Here is a 23,034-nt window from a genome sequence, read left to right as displayed (position 1 = left end):
AGCTTTTCCCAACCGGAGGGCAGTTGGTTAAGAGTAAGAGGCAGGGGATGAGACCAGCTCCAGGGAGAGGAGAGAAGAGGGAACGTGAGGGGAATATATGGAGCAAGGGTCAGATACCAGCGCTCACACCTGCTGGCTGTGGGCAAAGTACTGGCTTTCTCAGACCCGCAGTTTCCTCAACTGTAAAATGGGGTCCTGCTTACCCCACAGGGTGCTTTTGAGGGTTGGTGAACACAAAAGTGCCCGATCCCGTCACCAGGGAATCACTCGTGGGTCATCAGTGCTGTTGCACCTGCATTGTGCAAGGTGAGAGGAGGGATGGCCAGGGTGGCAGTTAAGGGTGCCCTGTGGGCACAGGCTTTGTCCTTGGGATTGCTGGGGCGCACTTTCTGCAACCTGAGAGTGTGAGCGCCTCACTGCACTTTCTGCCCTACGTGCCTCACCCTAGTGCCTGCTCTGCCGGGATTTGAGTCTAAGAGCATTCACCAAGGGCCTCAGCTGTCCAGCTGCACTGGACCCACCCAGTAATGCCCTCCGTTCCCGGCTGCACTTGGAGTTGTCCTGCTTGCCTGTAAGGCAAGGTCTAGATACCTCTTGGCTGGGCTGTGAGTTGGTTGCCCTCAGTTTGGAAAGCCTGGGGTCCTTAAATTTCAAATTTTGTCCTGGGATTGCTTAGCAGGGGAGCCAGAGTAGAGGGAGCTATTCCTGTCTGGAGTCTCTGCTCTGCGCTTCTACAGCTGAGCCTGAGGGGAAAGGAAGTGAGTAACCACTGGGGGGCACCCAGTGACCCTTGCCTGAGAGCTGGCTGGGGTGGGGGTGGTGGGGGTGATGTGAGCTGGTGACAGACTTGGCTACTTGCCAACCCCAGTCCTGCCCCGACCCTCACCATGAGAGGCTGGGTGAGTGCTACCTCCCTGCACCTCAGTTTCCTCATCTGTGAAGTGGGGAGGGACATGATGTCTAAAGTCAGAGCTGATGTTGTGAGGAGGGTGTCTGTTGTGTGGTGGGTATAGAAAAGTCCTGGCCAAAACCTAAGTGAAGGTGGAGGTCAGGGGCCTTGATTCCAGAGTCCCAGGGGTGCCAGCTGCATTGCCCACGCTGAACATAGGCAGGGTCCAGGGAAGATAGCGAGGGACCCGCTCTTGATTTATTCATTCAGTAGGCATTTGCTGAGGGCCTCCAGCATGCCAGCCACAGTTCTAGGCTCTGGGGGTTATGGGAACTTACATTTCAATGAGAAAGACAGACGCTAACTGTGATAAATAAAATATACAGTGTGTTAGAGAGCGATGAGTTCTAAGAAGACAAATAACCCAATGAAGGGGGTAAAGAGGCTGTGTGTCTTCATGCCGATGGTGGGCTGATAGCTGAGCCTGTGATCCCTGCTGGCCTTTGGGATTCTGGGGCTGCTGTTTTAGAAGCTCATTCCCTATTGCCCCACCCTCTCTGCAGGGCCTGGGCCAGGGGCAGCCCCAGGGAGACCCTGCCTTCAGTTGCCAGTCCCTTGCCTTTGGTGTCCCCCGCAGCCCCGGTGCTGGCAGCTCTGGGGAAACAGAAACCCTCCTTCCCAGGAGGACTGAGGTGGAGGAAGGGTGGGGGCAAGGCATGCATGCTGGGCCCTGTTTGCAAACACTGCAGGAAAATGCTGGGTGTTTCGGGTGGGAGGGGCTTTTGGAAATTTTTAGCTTCTCAGAAAGCATTTTGAGCAGTAAGTTGAAGGCATCTGACGGCTGGCAGGCTTAGGCTGTGGCCTGCTTCCAGCTGGCAAGGGGGAAGGGCGGGGGCAGAGGGGATGGTGTGCATATGATTGCTGGCAGGGGGAGAGTTTCTCTTGCACTGCTGAGGCCTGTGGTTTCTAATATTGACTCAACTCCTCAGTCTGCATCGTGCCAGACCCGGGAGGGATGGGGTAGGGTGGGCCGTCCGAGGCCTGGGAGAGTGCGGGGTGGAGAGGATAAATACTAACAACAGCTAACATTTATGGAGAGCTTTCTGAGTGCCAGGCCCCGGTCTAAGTGCCTTCTGTGCTTTATCTCATTTGATTCTCACCAAAGAGCACCAGGCTGCCCTATGGAAGCAGCTGCAAGGACGAAGTGGCCGCCTCAGGTCACACAGCAGCAGAGTGGGGTGGCGGCTGTGGCTTGCTGCCAGTGCTTGGACCACTGCTTGGACCACTGCTTCTCCAAGGTGTCCCTCGAACCAGGAAACCTGTTAGAAATGCACATTCCTGGTTGCCCCTCAGGTCTGCTGGATCAGAGCCCTGGGGGAGGGCTGGCCACCTGTGTGTCCTCAGGTGACTGGCACACTCAATCCCAAGCCCTTGCAGGCAGGCTTTCTGAGGAGCCTTTACTGGGGTGGGGGGGGGGTGGGAGTGTCTCTTCAAGATGGGAATAAGGTGGGGGCAGCACTTGGTCTCCTCTTCTTCCCATTTCTGTCCTCTCTGACCTTTCTAGGGAGACTGATTAAGCAGACTGTGTTGAGAGATCGGCGTTCAGATCTTGGTTCTGCTGTGTAGACTCTGAAGTAGAAGGCCCCTGTGACCTGCCCTCCAGCAGTTCTACTCCTCCCCCAGGAGACTGGGTTAGCCCAGAGAGGAGGCAGCTGGGTCTTCTGCCCATCCTGACATCTCCATGGACCCCATCCCCTCCACGGAGGAGGGGTGCTTGTAGGAAAAGTGGGGAGGCCATTCTTCTAGTAAAGGTCTGGGCATGGGAGTCAGCAAGGAGTCTAGAGGGGGCAGGCCGGGATGGAGCAGGGCATCTGGGGCATGGACCTTGAAATGTTCCAAGTGGCAGGGCCAGGGCCTGACAGCCCACTGAGAACTGGGCCCTGGCAGGCCCCTCATCTCTGCTGTGTTTCACACCAAGAATATAGTGCACAGAACCGTAAGATGGGCTTCCAGTCCTGTGGTCCCATTCATGGACGACCGCTCATTTAACTTCTCTGTCAAGTGGCCTCAAGGGTGGCAGTGGTGCCTACCTTCCTGAGTTCTGGCTGGGAGTAAATGAGACTTGCAGGTGACAACGCTGGGCCCTGGGAACAAGAGAAGCTGTTCTTGTCCCTTGTTCCCTTTTGAAGGGCGGTGGCTGTCTGAGTCAGAGGACTTGGTGAGCTTTGTCCAGCTGAGTGGTTCCAGGACCACTGGCCCAGCATCTGCAAGGGCCTGGCAGTCCAGTCTGAGCCTGGGGTTGGTGTCCTTGTCCTGCCCTCAGGAGACATCTGCCGAGCAGGCCTCCAGCCCTAGGGAGCCAGCCAAGGGGAGATGTTGGCCCTGAGGCCTCACACTGTTTTCTCCCTTTGTCCACAGCCCATCAACACCGAGAGTGCAACAAAGAATGTAGTGGACACGGTGAGTGGCAGCAGGCAGGTTGGGTGGGCAGTCTGGGCAAGAGTAGGGAGGCCCAAAACCCACAGCGGATTGTGGGGGACAATGAGCAGATAGATGTGTTTGGGAGCCTCCTTTGGGAGTAGATTTGGGGGAGCTGGGCAGGAGACATGGGAATATGCATGATATTGGGAGGCAGGAATCTGACCATCCTTCTGAGTTTGGAAATGGACTGCTAGGGAACTAAGCTGGCAGGGAGGGAGAGGCAGAGTGGGTGCCGAGAGGGAGAAGCTGGTGGTTAAATGTGGGCTTCTTTATTAAATATGTAGAATGTGAGAAAGCCAGGCAGATCCTTCTCAACTGATCATTCTGCCTTAGCAGAGAGACAGATGGTTTCCTGAAGGCTGTATGGAGGAGGGAGGGGACAAAGTGGGGGAGCCCAGTGTGGGGTAACCGAGGTTAGCAGAAGAGAAGTGTCTCCTGGCAGTGGCTGCATGAATAATAGCTTGGGAGCATGAGGACTTGGGGTCAAGTCTGAACTCCTCCAAGCTTCTCATTGTGTACAGGTAAGACATAAGTCTGTGCCTCGATTTTCTTATCTGTAAAATGGGATTAGTAGTGTCTCCCATACGAAGAGTATGAGACGAGAGTTCGGCTAGCTCCCAGAGGCCTTTAGTGGATAAAGAAATGCTCATCAACCAAGTCCCCATCCAGACCCTTCTGCCAATCCTTTGCTCTCCCCACCCCTCCCACCACGCACACACACAAACCCAGCAGGTCAAAGACCTGGCGCCTTCTGATTAGTTTCTGTGACTCCCTTCTCTGACTGCCTTTTCTCTGTCTCCAGGGGGAAGGAGCCTTCCGGGGTGGAAACACGCGGAAAAGCCTTGAGGAAGACGTACGTATGGGGACAGAAGGGAGAAGGTGCCGCTGAGCCCCTGGTGCCCAGCGGAGCAGGGAGGAGGATGGCCCCAGACGTGTCTGGGGAGAAGGCACTGGGATGGTGAGCAGGCCCCTCTTGCTCACTCCCTGGGCCTCAGTCTTGGTTTTGGCCTGCAGTGAAGCTGGATCCAGAGCTCACTTGCCCATCACTTTGCCAGACCTCAGTGCTCAGGGTGGGGAGGAGGGAGGGACATGCTCGTGAGGCCTGGCTTGTGGTGAGCCTTGGCGGACGGGTAGCCTGCAGCCTGAGGGACTAAGGGCAGAGTTGAAGAGGGACTCCTGGGCTCTAAGCTCATCAGTGCTGGGAGGGATTACAGGCTTTGCTTCTGTGGAGAGAGAGACTTTGGAAGTGGCAGAATCCTCTATGTGGCTTAAATGCCAGTGGTTTTGGTGGGGTGGGGGGAGGCAGGAAGGTAGGCCCCTTGGGATCCTCCTGCCTTTGACATTTTGGTGGGGGACAATGGGCAAGATCCTTAAATGGAAGAACCCCAGAGCAGGCCAGAGGGGACTCTCCCGGAACCCTGTTCTGAGCAGTGCTTGTGCTGACACTGCAGACAGACGCCCCACAAAGTTGGGCCTTTTCCTTTCTTCCCTGCCTTCTCTGATAACTTGCCCCTCTGCTGGCCTCCCCATCCTTACCCACCCTGATCTGCAGAGGAATAGGGAGTGGTTTTGGCGGTTGGCACAGGGGGGGAGCTGTTGATGGCATGGGGCCCTATCATCTGACAGCTGCCTGACCCACAGTGGGGGGCAGGGTGGGCCTGGAGAGAGGTGCGGCGGGAGCAGGAGGCGGCTCCCACAGGCAGCCACACTTCTGTGGGTGCCCACGGCCACGACTCTGTTGCACTGGTGCAGCCCCACACGGCCAGCCTGCCCGGCAAAGGGGTGCTGGCCACTCAGGCCTCATCAGAGCAGGAACATGCCTCTCAAGTTAGTGGGGAAGACTCTGGTGAAGGTAGGCATGGGTCTGAGGGGCAGGGAGTACGTGTGTTGGGGAGGGCTTCTTGTCTGAGTTTGCAGTGTTTCTGGGACTGGGGTGCAGGGAGAAATGAATTTTTTGGGTGTACCCGCTATTGAGGATTCACTGGCTTAATGCACACACAGTGTGTGCTTCATGATTGTTAGCCATTGTTATTACTGTGTGTTTTACATTGTAACTTTTAGTTTACATTTATTTTTATTACTGTTAGTTTGATGAAGGGCAGGGAGCTGGCATGTGCTATGGTTCCACTTTACAGATGAGGAAGTCGAGGCTTGGAATGACTCAGTGACTCCCTAAGCACCTTCTCCATCGCTTCTTCGACTGCTGCTTGAATCTGGTATCACGCAGGACTCCCAACCCTTGGCCCAGGGACAGGGTGTTGGTGTGGGAACCAAGCCTTTTACCCAATGATGTGGGCACACTCATAAGCCAAGTCCTAGGGCTGCTGTTTTCTCCAACCCCACCAGAGCCCGAGAGAATCCTGCAAGGTAAAACTGCAGCAAGAGAGAGTGAAGTTAGACACCAGGAAGAACTTATTGACCCATCGGTGTGTAGAGCCTTGGGTCTGGGGAAGAAAGGCGTGCCTGTCTCCTTGGAGGAAGTTTACTTGGTCTGGATGTCAGGAGTGGTGAGGGTGGTGTCGTGCTGCCCAGGGGAAAAGGGAGGAGATGAATTAGGGTCCAGTTAGTCTAGTTGAAGGAATGCATGAAAAACTAAACAAGTGAGCAAATTCTGGAATGATGGCAAAGGAGAGAAGGCCTAATCTTGAAGGTTCCCAGACCCTGTCCCAGGCTGAGTGACCCCAAGGTGATGGGTTGGTCTCTTGCCCAGTCTTCGGGCTCCCTTACAATCTGCACCCGTTTTCGAGGAGACATGCTTGCAACTCCGGGCCTGCTGCTGTGATAATAGACCTGTTTGTTGAGCTGTTTTCCTGTCTCTGGCCTATGGCTGAGGACTCACAGGGCAGGAATGGCTGTTTTCCTCCGACGGGGCCAGTGTGTAGTGGAGCTGGTGGATGGTGTGCTGTGTCGCACTTTGTTTTGGAAAAATCCAGCCTGGTGGACAGGAAGGGGAGAGGAAGGGGTGTGGCTCGAGAGGGCTGGTGTGGGGGCACTGGAGGTGGCCAAAGCCCCCAGAGAAGACAGAGGAATGGGGCTGGGCCCGTGACGTAGATTGGTCTCCGATCTCTGGCTGCCTGACCTGGCCCCTGGGGTTGACTTACAGTCCCTCCCCTCAACTGCATCCCCTGGGGATTTGGGCTCAGGAAATGGCTTTTCTTTTTGGTCCAGAGCTGTTGTGTTTGGTCTGTGGACCTCAAAGGAAGGCAGGATTCTTCCCACATAGTCTTTGCTCCAAACCAACCCCACCCAAGTCCTGGGGTTCGAGTTCTTCACTGTATGGCCTGTAGAAGGCAACAAATAAAGGCTGCAGGGCCACAGGCCTTGAGCCGAGAAGGCAGCCCCGGCTTGCAGTGAGGACAGGGCAAAAAGAGTTGGCTGGTTCTGCAGCAGGAAGGGTGAGGGTTAGAGACCAGGCGGAACTTCCCGACAGTAAGAGAAGTGAGACCCTGTTTTGGAAGGCTGTGGAATTTCCTTTCATATGTCCTTCCAGCAAAGGAGAGACTGCGCTTTGTGATGATGATAGGGAGGAGTTCTTGATGCCTAGGGAGTTGAATCAAAAATTATATGATTGATCTGTGTCTTGGGCGGGGCAGGGAGGAAGTTCAAAGTCATGTGACTAAAAGACTTTGAGAAACCCCAGAGAGGACAAGAATGGTATCACAGACCAACAGAGCTTATTTTTCTTTTTAAAATACAGTCTTTGTAGTGCTCTTTATAAAACTCTCTGGTAGTTCTCCCTGGGGGCTCCATGTGGTACAGGTAAATCGGGGTCCCATTTTATGCAGGGGGTGGGTGGGACTTAGGGGCCACCTCTCACATAGGATGACAGCTCTCTGAGGTCAGGACCGTCACCTGCTCTGGTCCCTGGTGCTGGGACAATGCCTGGCACCTTGGTGCAGGTGTACTGAATGAGCACACTGGGTAGCACAGGTGACCCCATCTCTCAGCCTGCTCTCCACCCTCTTGGAAGAGGCGTCTGTGCTGGGACCTGCTGCAGGAGACACCGTCTCCAGCCTCGGTGGGAGGTCCCTCGTGCTTTCTGAAGCGCTAGGTGTTGTTTGCTCACACGCCACTCTGCCATCTCCCTGTGGCTCTGTGTCCCCGCATCCGACATGTGGCCCGTGCACATCTGCTCTCAGCCAGTGGGTGTCACATGCCCCCAAGCTTTGGAGAAAACAGGAAGCCCTGTCAGTTAGAGAGCACCCCAGTGATTCATCGGGGGATGACCGTTCAGCTGTCCGTCCACGTCCTCTGTGTGGGGTCACTGTCCAACACGACTTCCTCCCCTGCCTCCCTGTCGCTGGCCGGCACAGTGGACTGGAGCGGGCTTGGACTTTGTCATATCACCTCTGGAGGTGGCCTGGCCAGACTGTTGGGGCCAAGTTTTTATTTATCTTCCTTGGCTCTTTTGGGGTGGGGAGGCCGAGGAATGTGGAGTGTTGTAATGATGGGTGGGGGGTGGGAGAACTGGGAGCCAGCTCATCCTTCTCCTTGCTGTGTCCGAGGAGGCTCCCGACTCCCCTTGGCACCCAGTGCCCTTACCCAGCCCATCTCAATATCCCTTTGTCTCCTTGCGGCTCCTTGGGCCAGGACCCAGGGTCCTGGCCACACCTAAAGCCTTGGCTGCAGTTGTGGCTTCCAGTTGTTCGAAGCAGCTATGGAAGCTTCCTCCAGAAGTGGCTGTAGATGAGCAACAGATGAAACCCAAGGGGCTATTTATAGCAGGGTGGCCCTGGGGCCTGGAGCAGGGCCTCTGGCCTGGGGAGGTTCAGTGACTCCTCATCAGGGACCAGCGTAATGGAGATGGATGAAGTGCTGGGTTTCTGCGTTCCTCTGGGTGGGGAGTTTTGGAACGGCTGGCTTTGGGGCTTGAAAACCTCTCCTTGTCCCCACCCCTACCCCCACCCCGCCCCATGCCTGACTCATGCAAACCCAAGACCTCAGGGCCAGGAGAGCTGTGGAGACAGAGGAACTTTCCTCCGACAGCCAACCCAGCTTGGCTGTTTCCCCCTGCCGCTGAGGCTGAGCTTGGAGCTGGGTGGCAGCCCAGACCGAGGGGACTCTGGGCACAGCCTTCTCAGGGGCGCCTGGATGGAGAGTCCTTCTCCCCCTCCGTCTCGTAGGTGCTTCAGGGCCTGGAGAGGGCTGAAGGGGACTCCTCTTCTTGAGGCCCCAGTGGTCAAGCCTGAAGTTTGAGGGTGAGTCTTGCTGGTCATCAGATCTTGGGGGTGAGTCCCTGTGTGACTCAGTTTCTCCTCTCCTTGGTAGATTGTGGTTCTGTCCCTCTAAAAGGAGGTTGCAGCTGGGTGATTGGGAGAGGCCAGTTTCTGGGAGGCACAGGGATACTTGGAAGGCGCCCTGGACCTGGGACTCGACTCGGTCAGGGAATGGAAGTTGGCATCTGACTCTGCATCGTGAGGTGCTGAAGTGATGGGTGGCAGCTGGTGGATGAAGTGGTGCAGGCTTTTGATTTTCTATAAAGGGAATGTTTGGCTGTTCCTCTAACTAGTCTTTTTTTTTTTTTAAAGATTTTTTATTTAGGGCCTCCCCTGGTGGCGCAGCGGTTGAGCGCTGGGCTGCGAGGCTGCCCACAGCCTCTGCAGCGTTGGTTCGTTCCCTGTCCACCGGCGAGGGTCCCACCAAAAAAAAAAAAGATTTTTTATTTACTTATACAAGAGCTGGGGTACAGGCCAGAGGCGTGGGAGGGTGGGAAGATTCACCAGAGACAGAGTGGGCAGCAGAACAGGCAGATGGACCAAAGACACTGCTGAGGGGAGCAGCGGGCAAGGCAGGAGAGGTTTCTCCCTGGCCGGCCGGAACTCGAACCCATGCTGCAGAGGCTGCGGACAGCTCCACAGCAAGGTGCTCTCAACCTGCTGCACCACCGGGGAGGCCCTAACTAGTCTTTTAATTGTCCTTGATACAATAATAGCAAGAACCTGTAAGGACCTTATGTGCATAATTTCTTTCAATCTTCCAACAGCCCCGTAAGAAATCCCAGAAATCCCCCTTGTACATGTGACATGGCAGTAGCATCTCAGCGTGTTGAGTGACACGGAACTGCTGGAGGGAGGCTGTGGGGCTCTGACCCTGTGCCATCTTGCCACCCTGCCATCTTTCGACACCACCTTGGGTCCCAAGGCCTAGTTTTGTCCCAGTTGGCAGCCCTAGATGGGAGAGGGGAGGAGGAGTAAGAGAGTGGTTGAGCCAGAGGTGGCTCCTGAGGGGCCTGATTTGCTGCCTGCCACTGGTCTTGGTTGCTCCCCGGCGTGCCTGTTGCCCTCATCTCAGAATTTCTGATCAAATGACTGGGCGTTGCTGCTGTCAAGGAGAGGAGTGTGGGGTCTTGGTGGTTGAGGAGAAAGGCTCAGAGCGGGACAGAAGGGTGCCGTCATCCTTGTCCGTCCTTCTTTCTTTCATGCTTGCAGCCTGTATTCTCCACTGGTGGTTACGATTGCATTGTGCCTGTGAATCAAAATGAAATGGTTTTCATCAACTTGGTAACTGTTATTGAGTACATACCCGAGCAGGTGGCCCCAGTCCAGAGGTGGTGCATTTGTGAGCATCTGGGGTTTCTTCTTTGCCCGAGGAAGGAAGGAGTGTCCCTCTGGGGCTGGCACGAGGTACACTCACGTAGAATTGGCATTGACTGCTTTAGGCTTTGGGTGACTGTGTTGCTGGGGTATTAGGGTATCTGTGCTGGAATGTTGGCAGAGAAAGGAAAAAAGAATCTATGTTTGCCCACAGCCTGACCACTCCCATGCCAGCTCTCCGCCTGTCTCCTCCATAACACTGCTTCTCTTCTCTTCCCCAGGGCTCCACCAGTGTCACCCCAAGTGTCCAGCTCCAGCCCATCAGGTATGCCTGGCTCATGGGGGGCAGGAGGTGGGGTGCTGGCTCTGAAAGTTCTAGTCACTTAGGGAGCACGGGTGGACCCGAAAGCTGCAGTGAGAGGTGTAGGTAGCTGCCACTTGCAAATAGTCATGTTTTGAGTTCTAGCTCGAAGCCAGGTCTGGAGTCTTAATTTCCTTACATGATCTCAGCTAGTCCTTGCCAGGACCCTGCAAGGTAAGTATTTTATTCCAACTTGGCAGATGAGGGCACTGAGTCTCAGAGAGGTGGGGTGAAGGGGTAAAGGTCACGCAGCTACCAGGAGGCAGCGCCGGTGTGGCTTTCAGGTGTGGCTAGCGTCAAAGCCTGTGCTGGATCCTGTCCTTTCCATGGGTAGGGAGGGGGTTGGAGGGTCGCTCATCAAAGGAAAGTTCTCGCTCTGGCTGGGAGTGGTGACTTAGGGCAGGGGGTTCGCGGGGGCTCCCTGTCTTGCTGATCCGGAGTCTTTCTTTCCTGCATCTGCGTTTTCAGTTCTCTGGCTTGGGCCCTTCCCCCCCTGCTTTGCTTTCTCCCCCCCAAGCTTCCTCAGATGAGTGAGAATCTGGCCTTGGGGAGAGGAGCTCCAGTCAGAGAGGGCCAGGTGTAGCTGAAGCACCTGGCTAGTTGTGGCCCAGCTGTCAGCTGCCCACAGACTTCAGTGACCCTTTAAAGGAACCCCCAGCTTCCTCCCCAGCTGAGAACCCCCTGAGGTGGGTGGGTACAGAGTGCGATGCCAAGATTGTCCAGGTGGTGGCGCTGTTCTGCCTCCGCCCTGGGAACCAGGCTGTGGTCTGGAGCAGCAGAGTGCCAAGGGCTCCCGACTCAAGCCTGTCACCGCCATGTCCCCCTCGCTCCCCTTCCCGAACTCAGGGAGAGCCTGGAAAGAGGAGCTGGATTTGCAGGTTTTTCTGACATTTCAGTCTCTTCCCTGGAATCAGGAGGAAGAGGGGTTTTGGAGGTTGGGGAGGTGGGGATGGTCCCAGTTCAGCTGGGGGCTCCCTGCCCTCCTATCCATTTTCTTGGGGTGTAAGTATGTGTTGTCCAAGCCTGGTCACCACCTACAGAACTGTCCTGGGGTTTTCAGCACCCTGAGGGTGAAATTCCACCCACCCCAGAGACTGCAGTGAGAAGCTTATCCAGGACCTGGAATGGTTGAGGCTGGGGGGTCAGGTTCACACTGGGCTCCTTGCCCCCTCTTCCCTGTGCCACTCAGTCCTTGTCTTTGCCACCACGGAGACGCTGTGCTTCACCCTTGGTTTCCCCATCTCCAGGCCCCATTTGAAATTAGGCTCAGAGTTAGCGCTGGTGGAGATCTGGCTTCTGCCCTGCTTCTTGACACGTGGGGGCTGGACTGTGGCCCCTGTCGCTGAAGTTCCCTGTGGTGTGAGACACCTGGACAGTGGCCATGGGGTACGAAGGCGTGGGTTGGGGAGAGCTCTCAGGCTCTCAGGTGGGCTTTGCACGTCTCCTTTCTGTCAGCTCCCCAGTGAGCTTTGCAGACTCTCTTCTTGCAGGAAAAGCTGGGGTAACACATGAGCTCCTTTGCCCCCTCTTCAGTGCTCACCCAGGGAGCTCCCTGCCTCTCGGAGGAGCAGAGGAGCATAGGTAATGCTGGGATGTCTGAGGGCTTAGCGCCCTCTGCTTTCTGGGCCCTTAGAGGTCAGGGAGGCCACTGCCAAGAAGCAGTTCTAGCCTGCTGCTGTGGGAGCTGCCAGAGGTGGGGAGAGAGCCAGGGAACAAAGGGCAGGAGTCGGCCTGCCTCCGGGAGGGCTGGAATGTGCACAGCCCTGTGGTCTGGTTTACCTTGAGCCCAGGTGATCTGTCACCTGAGCTGCCCCTTTCCCTGAGAGGCCTCCCCGCCCACTCTGCAGCCTTGGAGCAGGAAGGACAGCAGAAGGCTGCTCGGGGATGCTGGAGAGCACCCAGCTGTGGCTCTCCTTCCTCTTTCAGAGCAGTCTGAGCTCCTTTGGGAGACTTCTGCTTGCCGGGCGGCTGCAGCGTATTGGGAGACAGAACAGAATCGCTGGCTCCAGGCTGGCTCTGGCCCTGGCTCTGACCTCTGGGAATGGGGGTGAAAACAGTGCCAACAGGATTCACGTATACCTCGAATTGGTATCATCACTGGTTCTGAGATCCTTGCCAAGCCCTGCCTGGCTCTGTTCTCTCTGGTGCTCCCAGGTGGGCCTTGCTGCCTGCACTGGCTTTGTCAGGAAACCTCTGCCTCACCTCTGAGTCGCGGAGCAGCCAAGCTCCCTAGGATGGACATGGGGGCCACATATTGAGTGTAGGGGGTGCAGATACCTAGAACTTGCCTTGGGGGGCTGCATTCTGATCTGGAGTCTCCCTCTCCCCTCTGTCTCCCCAGAAACATGAGTGTGAGCCAGACCATGGAGGACAGCTGTGAGCTGGACCTGGTATATGTCACAGAGAGGATCATAGCCGTCTCCTTCCCCAGCACAGCCAATGAGGAGAACTTCCGGATCAACCTCCGCGAGGTGGCCCAGATGCTCAAGTCTAAACATGGCGGTAACTACCTGGTAAGAACAGGACCTCTTGCTGCCCAGTGTTCTTTCTGCTCGCCACCAACTCACCGTCAGTGTCTCTGCCCACCTGCCCCTGGGCCAACGCCTCCTCTTCCTATACCTGCCTTTGGCCTTGGGCATCGCTCAAGGCCTGAGTCTTCACTTTCTTCTAGCCTATCTCTACTATCAGGAGTGTGTCTGCAGCTGGAATGCAGCACCTGGAACCAAGCCACGTCCGTGTGTGCTAATGCATGTGTGTGCATGCATGCACTTATGTGTATGTGTGTGTGGATCTGGAGAAGAGATGAACAAAAGTGCCTGTCACTGAGTGCTCACTGTGAGCCAGGCCCTCTTCTCGCTGCTTGCCTTGTATTTAACCTTCACGACAACCCTAGGAAACAGGCTTCACTGGAGCACAGAGAGGTGGGATGTGAGGTCACAGGTCAAGAAGCGGCAGAGCTGGCACACTGCAGGTGTCTCTGGGAAGTCTTAGGGTAGAGCTGTGGCAGCGTATGTTGTAAGGCACCTTGCGTTGCTGGCATGGGGCTTTACCTGGAGCACCTTGTACTCAGGAGAATCACCTTGCAGATGTGGATAAGGTGGCTGGCAGTGGTCTCCTCTAGTTTCAGGAAGGCTGGCTTGAGCAATAGGACCTGTCCTGCCCCAGAGAAGGGCTCAGATCCACTACAGGGGGTGACATGGACCCTCAGACTAGACAGTCTCCTTGAGGGGCTTTCCAGAATGTTTGTACAGAGTCGGGTATAGGAAGCTTCATTTGGTCCCCAGGCCTGCTTTAACAGACTCCATAAACTGGGTGACTTAAAATAATTTATTAATAAATGAGTAATTTATTTTGCACAATTGTTGAAACTAGAAGTCCAAATCGAGGTGTAGGGAGGCTGTCCTCTCTCTGAATTCTGTAAGGGATGGTCCTGGTCTCTTCCTGTCTTCTGGTGATTCCTGGTGGCTCCCAGCCATCCGTGGTGAACCTTGGCTTGAGCTGTGTTGCTCCATTCTCTGCCTCCTCATCCCCTGACCTTCTTTTCTGTGTCTCATGTGTCCTCTCCTCTTCTTATAAGGACACCAGCCTTTGGATTTAAGGCCCATCAAATCCAGAGTGATCTCATCTCGAGAGCCTTAATTACTTACATCAGCAAAGGCCCGTATTTCCAAATAAGGTCACGTTCTGAAGTTCCGGGCAGATGTGGATTATTGCAGGACACTCTTCCTCCCACCATGGAGGCTTGACATCAGTGGTGTTGAGTGTTGTTAGGAGCCTGTCTTCAAACATCAGCGCATCCTGGGTTCAAGTGCTGGCTCTGCTCTTGCTGTCTGAACTTGACCGTTCAGCCTCGCTGAGCCACCCCATCTGTAACATGGGTCTAATAACATTCTTGCTTCTTTCGGTTGTTGAGAGAATTAAGCTTCTGGATGTAAAGTCCTTATCGTGGCTAGAGAGTGGTAGCATTGTTAACACAACAGAGTGTATTCCTTTATGGGCTTCTAGAGAGGACTAGAAGCTATCAAAGATCCTTCCCTAGTTTAGGAGTCCAGGTCTTTGTGCAATGCCCACTGCCTGCCCCCTGTCTCCTACCCCACCTCCATTCTGACTGTGGGGTGTTGTTCTCCTTGGGAAAAAGCATAGTGGTCTTTGAGTTGCCATGTCAGTGAGGAGTCAGATATTCGGGGTCTCCCATGGAATGTGGTTAGGTTTTGGAGGGCATCTGCTGGGAGAGGGATGTGCAGGGTCTGAGAGGGCCCCCCAGGGTGGTTTGTACCCTCTGATGGAGGGTGTCTGACCACTGAGCAGCTTCATCTTCATAGGATGAAGTTCTGAGGTCAACATGTAAAGCAGAAACCAGAGGTGATAAGCACTTGCCTGTGAATGCCCTGAGCTGTGAGGGGCCCCCTGGCTGGTGGCATGTGGGATCCAAAGTTTCTTTCCCTTCTTATCTGTGGTCCCCAGAGTCCTGGGGGTGGCCAAGTGTCTGCATGCTTCTCTCTCTCTTAATCTTAAGAACCTGAATTCCTGTTGGCCAGTGTCTGATGGATGCTTATGCATTCAAGTATGGGGAGAACTTCCAGCATTTGAGAAAGAGAGCGAGGGAGAGCATAAGGAAGGTGGGGAAGGAGGGAGGTGGGGGCCAGGGAAGATGTTTGCTCACGATTTCTTCCTCTTCCTTGCAGCTTTTCAACCTCTCTGAGCGAAGACCCGACATCACGAAGCTCCATGCCAAGGTGAGCCCCTGGCCCTTTGGGGTGGGGCCTTCTCCACCGCCAGTCTCCCAAGGGTGCCCCCCCTTGGGAGAGACAGGTTCCCACATGAGAATCTTGGGAGAAAGTGCTGTGACAGTTAGAAAAACTGATTAAAAGTTATGCTGCATCTTTTACTTGAAAAATGGACAAATACTGCAGTAGTTCCCCGTTTTCCTTGGGGGTACATTTAAGACCCTCAGTGGATACCTGAAATCATGAGAGTTCCAAACCTTATTTTTTCTATATATAAGCTGCTGACATCAATAACTAATAATAAAATAGGCAACTTATAGCAAAATGTATCAATTATAACAATATACTGTAATAAAAGTTATGTCAATGTGGTCTCTCACCCTCACTTTCAAAATATCTTATGCACGTAATGGTTTCAGACCTCCGTGGAGGGCCAGTAGCTGAAACCTATAAAATCGAAACCCTGGAGAAGGGGGACTCTGTGTTTATTACCGTTTGTGATACAGATTCCAGAAAGCAAAGCTTGATGCAGGGTCTGCCCCTGGGGTGCACACAGGCCCTCTGGGGTGAGGCTGGGGCTGACATTTTTGTAGTGCTAGTGGAAAGGATTCTGCTGGGAAGTGCTGGTTTGGCCATGTGGTCATTCCTGCCGCCCCTTTGACCTCTTGCGGGTGGCTGTGCAGGGTCTGCCTAGTGTCCACGCCTCCTGCACACTGGCCCCTGCTGCTCTGTGGCCCTGGGCACAGGCAACTTAGCCGTTTGTGCCTCTGAAAGTGGATGGGCTGGGTTATATGTGCACTCTGGCCCCTTCCAAGGTAATACCTTATACTTTAATGTTCTGTGAGTTCAGAAAAGTTTCGAGGAATCTGAAGATGCTGTTCAGTCTGCTCGGTTTCCCTCAGACTCCTCTTGGTCAGCTTGAAAAATTGACGGCATGGACAAGAGCCGCAGGCTGCGGGGCGCCTCTCTTTCTTCCTTCCCTCAACCTGAGCCAGGCCTCAGCTTGTCTATGGGGGGGAAGCCAGGGGCCTTCTGGGGAGGCAGCACTTTGAGTCATGGGGAAGGGACTTTGGGGTGTTGACACCAAGCCCGTGTCTTGCACACACATGAGGACGCTGAGGCTGGGAGAGGAGCCTGATTTACCTGAGGCCCCACAGTGACAACGTCAGAGCTGAGACGGGCCCTGGTGTCCTGCCCTGGGCCATATCCTCTGCCATCACACCTCCCTTCCAGTTGGGCTGAGGGATGGCAGGAACTGAGGCCGGCTGCTGATGGCGCAGCACGGGTGCTGGCACGTGGGTTGTGTGCCGCCTTGTTGCCTGCTTGGCTCTTTGGGGATTCCCCCACTTTTCACACATGACTTGACCACAGGTACTGGAATTTGGCTGGCCTGACCTCCACACCCCAGCCCTGGAGAAGATCTGCAGTGTCTGCAAGGCCATGGACACTTGGCTCAATGCAGATCCCCACAATGTTGTCGTTCTACACAATAAGGTCAGAGTGGGGGCTGCAGTGTGTGTGTGTGTGTGTGTGTACACGTGCATGATCATATCCTTGGAGGAGGCGTCATACCTGCCTCTGTCATTGCATTGTGTGAATGTGCAGGTCTGTCTGTGTGTATTCTCCTTTCTAGGGGTTAATAATTCTGTTCTGGGGGCAGCCCTAAGAAATGAGGGATACCAGCTTGTGGGTTCCTCAAGTGTGGTAGGTGATCAGCTGTGTTTCTCCCCTCCCCCTGCATACTCCTTCTTCCTTCTGTGCTCCCATAAAACTACATCCTCTCTCCAGTCCCTCCCTTCTTTTCTCCAAGGCTTCTGGCTGGGCTCTGGGCCATAGACCCACCTTAGAAATAAAGGCTTTGTGTCTTGGGACTCTTACAGGGAAACCGAGGCAGGATAGGTGTTGTCATCGCGGCCTACATGCACTACAGCAACATTTCTGCAAGGTAAGAGGACCCCTGAATGTCCTGTGCTCTGCGTAGTGACAGCTGAACACCCCTCCCCATCACCACCACCCATGGGCTCTCCCTTCCTTGGAGTGGGAGCAAAGGGACAGAGGTGCTAAGGACAAGGTGGAGCCCACAGAAAGAAGGTGCCTGTCTGCAGCTCAGCGGCAGGAGCCTGTGGACAGAGGGCAGAAGAGAAGAGAGTCCGTCCCTCTTATCAGTAGTGGGGGGGCACCCTTGGGAGACTGGCTCGTTTTAGACACCCCATCTAGCCAGCTGCTTGGGGTCACTTCTTGCCAAACTGCTATTTACTTGGATAAACAGGGCGAAATTCAGAAAGAAATGTTGGGTTCGATCTGGTCCAGCAGGATCGTCTAGAAGTTATCCTTGTTGGTCTGCATCCTGTGGCCAGCAGGGCTGGTGCTCTGCCCACTTAGGTGTTTTGGAGCGAGGATAGGACACAGCCAGCGGAGGAAGCCCATTCTGATTCATTTTGCAGAGAGACAGAGGAGTCCTTCGTTCCCTGCTCATTGTGCAGTGCTTACTGAGCAGCCGCGGCAGCAGGCTCTGTTCTGGGTGCTAGGGAGCGGCAGTGGGCACAGCCAGGCCACTGTCCTTGTGGGGGTTAATAAGCAAACTCCCTGGGAATAGCAGGTGATAAGTGCTGCGTGAGACCAGAGCCAGTGGTGGGTGGGGGTGGGGGGTGGCGGGCAGGGGATAGGGTCAGAGGAGACCTCTCAAGTTGCTGATGCGTGAGCAGAGACCAGAATTACGTGGGCTGCGCAGCAGGGCGTTTGTTTGAAGAACTGAGCCATATAAAGTGAGTTGGGAGGATCTCCAGGTAAAGAGAGGACGAAGGACAAGGGAATGTGAAGGGCTGGTGTGTTTGGAGCCCAGAGGGGAAATGAGGAGTAGGAAATGATTCCGGGGAGGGCAGATCCTGGGGCCCTGTGGATCTGGAGCGCTTTGGGGATGTTTTGGGCGTGGTGGGGCATAGCTGGAAGCCCAGCATGAGCTCTGCATAGCCTCTTTATTGTAACACGCCGTCTCTGGGCCCTCTGAGGAGGGTAGGGCGTTCTGTGGAGGGCTTTCCTGTAGGACAGTAGTTTTGTGTCTAAGACACCAACCCAGCCTGGTCTTTATTTGCTCCGTGGGGAGCGCTTCCTTGTCTTTGCCATGTGCCCACCTGTGTCAAGCTCTTTCTAAGTGACTTGGTCACCCTGATGACCTTCAAGGAAGGTGTGATTATTATTCTTGTAAGAGGAGAAAACACAAGCGGTTTGGAAACTTTACCTAGCTTGCCAAGACGTGGGAATAGTGATAGGCTGGAGATGGACCTCAGGCTGTCTGGCTCCAAGACCCCCATGCAGAGTTGTGGCCACAGGTGGAGGGACACCAGGATTCTGTCTCTGCACAGGGTCTCTGCAGCGAGTCTTAGGGAGCAGGGGCGAGGGGACTAGGGACTCTTGGATGTGGGGGTTGGCTTCTCTGACCATTTGTCTTTTTCCCTGCAGTGCCGACCAGGCTCTGGACAGGTTTGCAATGAAGCGGTTCTATGAAGATAAGATTGTGCCCATTGGCCAGCCGTCCCAGAGAAGGTGGGTCTCTGTGCTTGTGGCCTGTGTGCGTGCGTGCATGCATGTGTGCTGGCACTTGCTGTACGTGGGGACTAGCCTCGTGTGCCCATGTGAGATGGAACAGCCCTGCCTAGGTAGGGGTGTACCAAGCATGCATGTTTAGGTGCCAGCTGGAGTTATATGAGCTTGGAGACACTGGAGACAGCTGTGTGTACCCTCAGATGGGCATGGCAGTTGGCTTCTGAGGTTTGTGCTGGGGAGACCATCAGTGAGGGAGGCTTCTGTCTGGGTGCCAGAGGGTGGTTTGTCTGGGAAGGCAGAGCAGTTCTTGGTCAGGTAGAAGCATTGCTTCAGCTATCACATGAGTCTATAGGAGGCTGAAGTCATGGCTGCCTTCCCCTGCGAGGTCAGCGGTGCTCACTAGGCCGGTCACCTTCTGCTGGGAGAGCTTTAAAAATTGGACTCATGTCTTCTAACCACATGGTTTCATTAGCAGCCACCATAGCCCAGGCAGGAAGCAGGGCAGAAATGCAGTCATTCATTCATTCATTCAGCAAATTTTAGGCACTCTGCTTCATTCCAAGCACTGGAGACACCTAGTTGAACAGGATGAAATCCTTCACTTTTGTGAGCTAATACTCTATTGGGAAAGATGGCCATCAGCAAGTACATGTGCAGATGAGACATTCAGATAGCCATCAGAGCTGAGAGAGGAGAGGAGAGAGAGCTGGGGCACCAGAGATGGTGGGAGGAGACAGACTGTTTTTTTTTTTTTTTTTAAGATTTATTTATTTATTTATTTATTCATTCATTCATTCATTCATTCATTCATTCATTCATTCATTCAAGCACTGGGTACAGTCAGAAGCACAGGAGAGTGAGAGAATTCACCAGAGCCAGAGCAGGGAGCAGAGCAGGCAGAAGGACCGAAGTACAGTGCTGAGGGGAGCAGCGGGCGGCAGGAGAGGTCTGCGTGCCATGTGGGACCCTCCCCCAGTGACCAGGGAGCAGCCGGGGATCGAACCGGCACTACAGAGGCTGCGGGCAGCTTCGCAACCCAGCACTCAACCGCTGCGCCACCGGGGAGGCCCGAGACAGACTGTTTTAATGAGGGCTGCCTCGGGGACTACCTCTCAGAGGAGGTGGATTCAGGCCCAAGCGTGATCAATGACGAGCTCCCCTATGAGCATGGAGGGTGTCCCCATTTATAGATGAGGCGCCTGAGCCTGGGGAGGGGACTCGGCATGGCCAGAGTCCTCAGGGAGGAGTGACAGAGCTGGGATGCACATGGAAGTTTTGTGGCTTGGCCAGGGCTCTGCCTGGGTGGTCATGTCCAGAGGGCTGCCCTGGATTCTGCTTTGTGGGCATATGCTGTTTAGTGACCTCTGAACCACAGGAGGCCACAGGTAGTGTCAGGGCCGGGTGGGTTTGGGGGAGGCTGTAGGTGAGTGGGAGCCAGCAGCAGGGAAGTCCAGCCCCAGGGTGGTGACCTAGAGCGGGTCTCAGCCCAGCCCCGTGTGGCTGGAGCTGCAAGTGACCTGTCTGGTATGTCACACCTGTCTACACCTTGGGGGCCATGGTGCTGAATCTCTCAGGCACAATCTCATGGAGTGTACCCTCTGGTGAATACCCAAGCCAAGGGGGAAAACCAAACAACATGAGGGGCTAGAGAGCAAAAGAATGAAAGAGAGGGGCTGATGCAAATGGACCTACCTTTCTGAGCAGGTGTGGTCTGAGCAGGGAGAAAGAAGCATGAAGGTTGGGGGCGAGGGAGCCAGGCAGAGGGAGCAGCAAGTATAGAGACCTGAAGACCAAAGTGTCTCTGGGTTTTTCTGCCCCTCAGAACACTGGCTGTGCCACAGGGTCCTCTAGGTGCAGGTCCTGGAGCTTTCTAGCCTCCCCGTGCTGGGGGCCCCCTGCTAGCACCCCATCACCCCATCTTGCTTGTCTTTCTGGAATTTTGCTGGAACTGCTGGTGGCTGCTTCCACCATTGTAGTGGGAGCCCAAGTAGACATGAGCGAGTCCTGGGGCACACAACACCTGGTGGTCAGTCTCTGGGGTCAGCAATCAGAAATGGGGTGCATTTATGTGCAGAAAATTCTGGCGAGGCCACCAGACACAGCAGCTGTGAGTCAGTGAGAGTCTTCTCACTGAAGAAAGAACTCAAGTTTTCCCTCCTCCATCCCTGGCTTGTGGATAAAGCCCATGTATAGAGGGGCATGATCATGTCTGATGGCACCATGTGGCTTGGAGACGGTGGGCAGAGCAGTCGCTACTCAAAGTTCAAAGCCTTGGGAATGGGGAACAGCATTATTCAGAGATTCCGCAGTGCCCAGCCCTTGGAATGTGTGTGTGCACATGACCTGTGCCTGCCTTGCAGCTCGTATCTGCCATCACATCTGCTTATGGGAGGGTCATTCTGTTTGTGGCCAAATGTGAAAGTGCAACTGTGGCATTTACTCAGCCTTTGCTGCCACTTTCCCGCCTCTTTTCAGTGTTGCTTAATGGGAATGGAGCCTTTGGAGCAGAGGAGGGCAGGGAGAGAGAGTGGGAGGCTCCTTGCTTACAGCTCCCCCATTCACTGTCACCCCGCCCGTGGACTCATTGTCCCCAGCACACAGACACATCCTGTTGGCACGATCAAGAAACCCGATAGGAACCCGCCATTCCGGGTTTCCGGTTTGAGTAATGGGGCTGGGGGCTGGGCAGGGGCCTGAATAGGAGCTGGTGCTGCCCATCAGATTATCTTGCTTGGGTTGTCCGAGGTGGACCCACCCCGGCTCAGGGACAGTGGCCCCTAGGCCTGGAGGTGGGCCAAGACACAGGAGGGGAACATTGTCATGGTCATGATCCCTCCTATCCCCAAGAGCCACATTGGCTCCTGCTGAGGCTTGGTGTGTCCTGATTGGCCCAGCTGGCCCAGATTGATGTCTTTGGGCAATCGGAGAAGAGGAAACGCCAACCAATCTGCTGGGAGGCGACCGTCCTCTTATTCTGGCAGATGATCTGGAAGTCAGACTTCTTTGCTTTTCTGCCCATCAACTCTCAGCTTTGTGTATTTTTGTTGTGTGTCTCTGCCCCTTTCTGGACCTAATTTCCTCTCCTAGAAGGAGTGGAGCTGGGTTAATCCTTCATTTTTCCAACAAGATCTTTCCTAAAAGAACCAGGGGCTGTTGCCCCTAGAGAAAGAAACATGTAGCGGAAGTTAGGTATCTTCCAATGTCTAGCGAATTGATACAGAGAGGCTTTTATGCCCTTCAGTGTGATGCCCAAAAATCCAAGGATTAAGCTCTGTTTGCTGGACAGTGTCTGGTGGGCCTGTGGGTAGAAGTCTAAGCTTGATTTGGGCTTGGTGTAAGGGTGTCAGAGCTGGTTCGTGGTTGAACAGCCTGCCTCCTGCAGTTGCAAGCCGCTAGGACCTTCATGTGTGAGAGGAATTTCGGTCCAGCTGGAGATTCCTGGGCTGGGGGTGAAGCAGGACAGACGGGTACATATTGGCCACCAGGGGGCACTGGTAGCTGCTAAGTGGGAGGTTTGACTGGCTCGGTCCTGGCACACTCAGCAGTACCTGCTTGACTGCTCACCACCCGCACTGTGGGGCAGTACTGTGCTGGGGTGCAGACCCCAACCACTGAGACATCTGAGTGGGGGGGACAAACAGGGTCTGGGCAGCGCCACCTAGGACGTTGCTTTGGGGGTAAAGAGACCCAGTACCCACCTCCGTCACTGAAGCCACCCCTCTCCCTCCTCCAGGTATGTACATTACTTCAGCGGCCTGCTCTCCGGTTCCATCAAAATGAACAACAAGCCCCTGTTCCTGCACCATGTGATCATGCACGGCATCCCCAACTTCGAGTCTAAAGGAGGTACCTGCCCCAGCTTCTCCCCGGCCCCCCCCCCCTCTCTGTTTCTCATCTCCTTTCTTTCTCTGCTTCTCTTTTCTGCATTATTTCTTACTGAGGTGTAGGTTCATGGCTCTTCCCATGAATGTTGCCACACCCACACCTACCTCCAAAGCACCCTCCATCCTAGTCTTCAGGGCCCCTGCGTCTCCTCTTAAGAGGCAGCTGTGGGGGTAGAAATGTGGACTCTGCATGTAGAGTCAGAGGCTTGGAGTCTCAGCTGCCACCCTTCCTATTTCTTAGTGTTCTGTCTATTCATTTGCAAAGTGACTTTGAACCTGGCATTGCTTGCTAGCAGATGATGTCAGATGTGGCAATGTCTTTATAAGCTTAAAAATGCCTTTCAGAGGAAAAGTTAGCAATGCGTCCTCTTTCTCTATTTTCAACTTCCTCTTTTCTTTTTGTTCCCTCTTTTCCACCTTCCCCTTCCCTCTTCTCCCCCTGCCCCAGTCCTTCCTTCCGTTCTCCTTTCCCCTTCACTCTCCTCTCCCCCCACCTCCTCCCACTGCTCTGCCATCTCAGCTGACAGCATCCCTCTCTTACAGGGTGTCGGCCATTTCTCCGGATCTACCAGGCCATGCAACCTGTTTATACATCTGGCATCTAGTAGGTATTCTG

At 54.6% G+C, this 23,034-nt stretch overlaps 1 protein-coding gene across 2 annotated transcripts in view; it reads left to right on the top strand.

Moving 5' to 3' along the window:
* Positions 1-23,034, top strand: part of TNS1 (tensin 1) — a gene marked incomplete at its 5' end in the record, with an annotated part of 217,855 nt that overhangs the window by 119,801 nt on the left and 75,020 nt on the right. For both annotated transcript variants that reach the window (XM_084241657.1, XM_084241658.1), the window contains 10 exons: positions 3,308-3,349; positions 4,173-4,223; positions 10,185-10,228; positions 12,606-12,777; positions 14,950-15,000; positions 16,363-16,485; positions 16,872-16,936; positions 18,451-18,534; positions 22,268-22,380; positions 22,962-23,022. In XM_084241657.1, coding sequence (XP_084097783.1) covers positions 3,308-3,349; positions 4,173-4,223; positions 10,185-10,228; positions 12,606-12,777; positions 14,950-15,000; positions 16,363-16,485; positions 16,872-16,936; positions 18,451-18,534; positions 22,268-22,380; positions 22,962-23,022 — 806 coding nt within the window. The remainder of the gene's footprint in view (positions 1-3,307; positions 3,350-4,172; positions 4,224-10,184; positions 10,229-12,605; positions 12,778-14,949; positions 15,001-16,362; positions 16,486-16,871; positions 16,937-18,450; positions 18,535-22,267; positions 22,381-22,961; positions 23,023-23,034) is intronic.

The sequence above is a fragment of the Talpa europaea genome (genome assembly GCF_964194135.1).
Source record: "Talpa europaea genome assembly, chromosome: 1".
In the NCBI taxonomy this organism is placed as follows: Eukaryota; Metazoa; Chordata; class Mammalia; order Eulipotyphla; family Talpidae; genus Talpa; species Talpa europaea.
The sequence above is the reverse complement of the archived record's forward strand: the minus strand, read 5'-3'. Positions and strand labels throughout refer to the sequence as shown.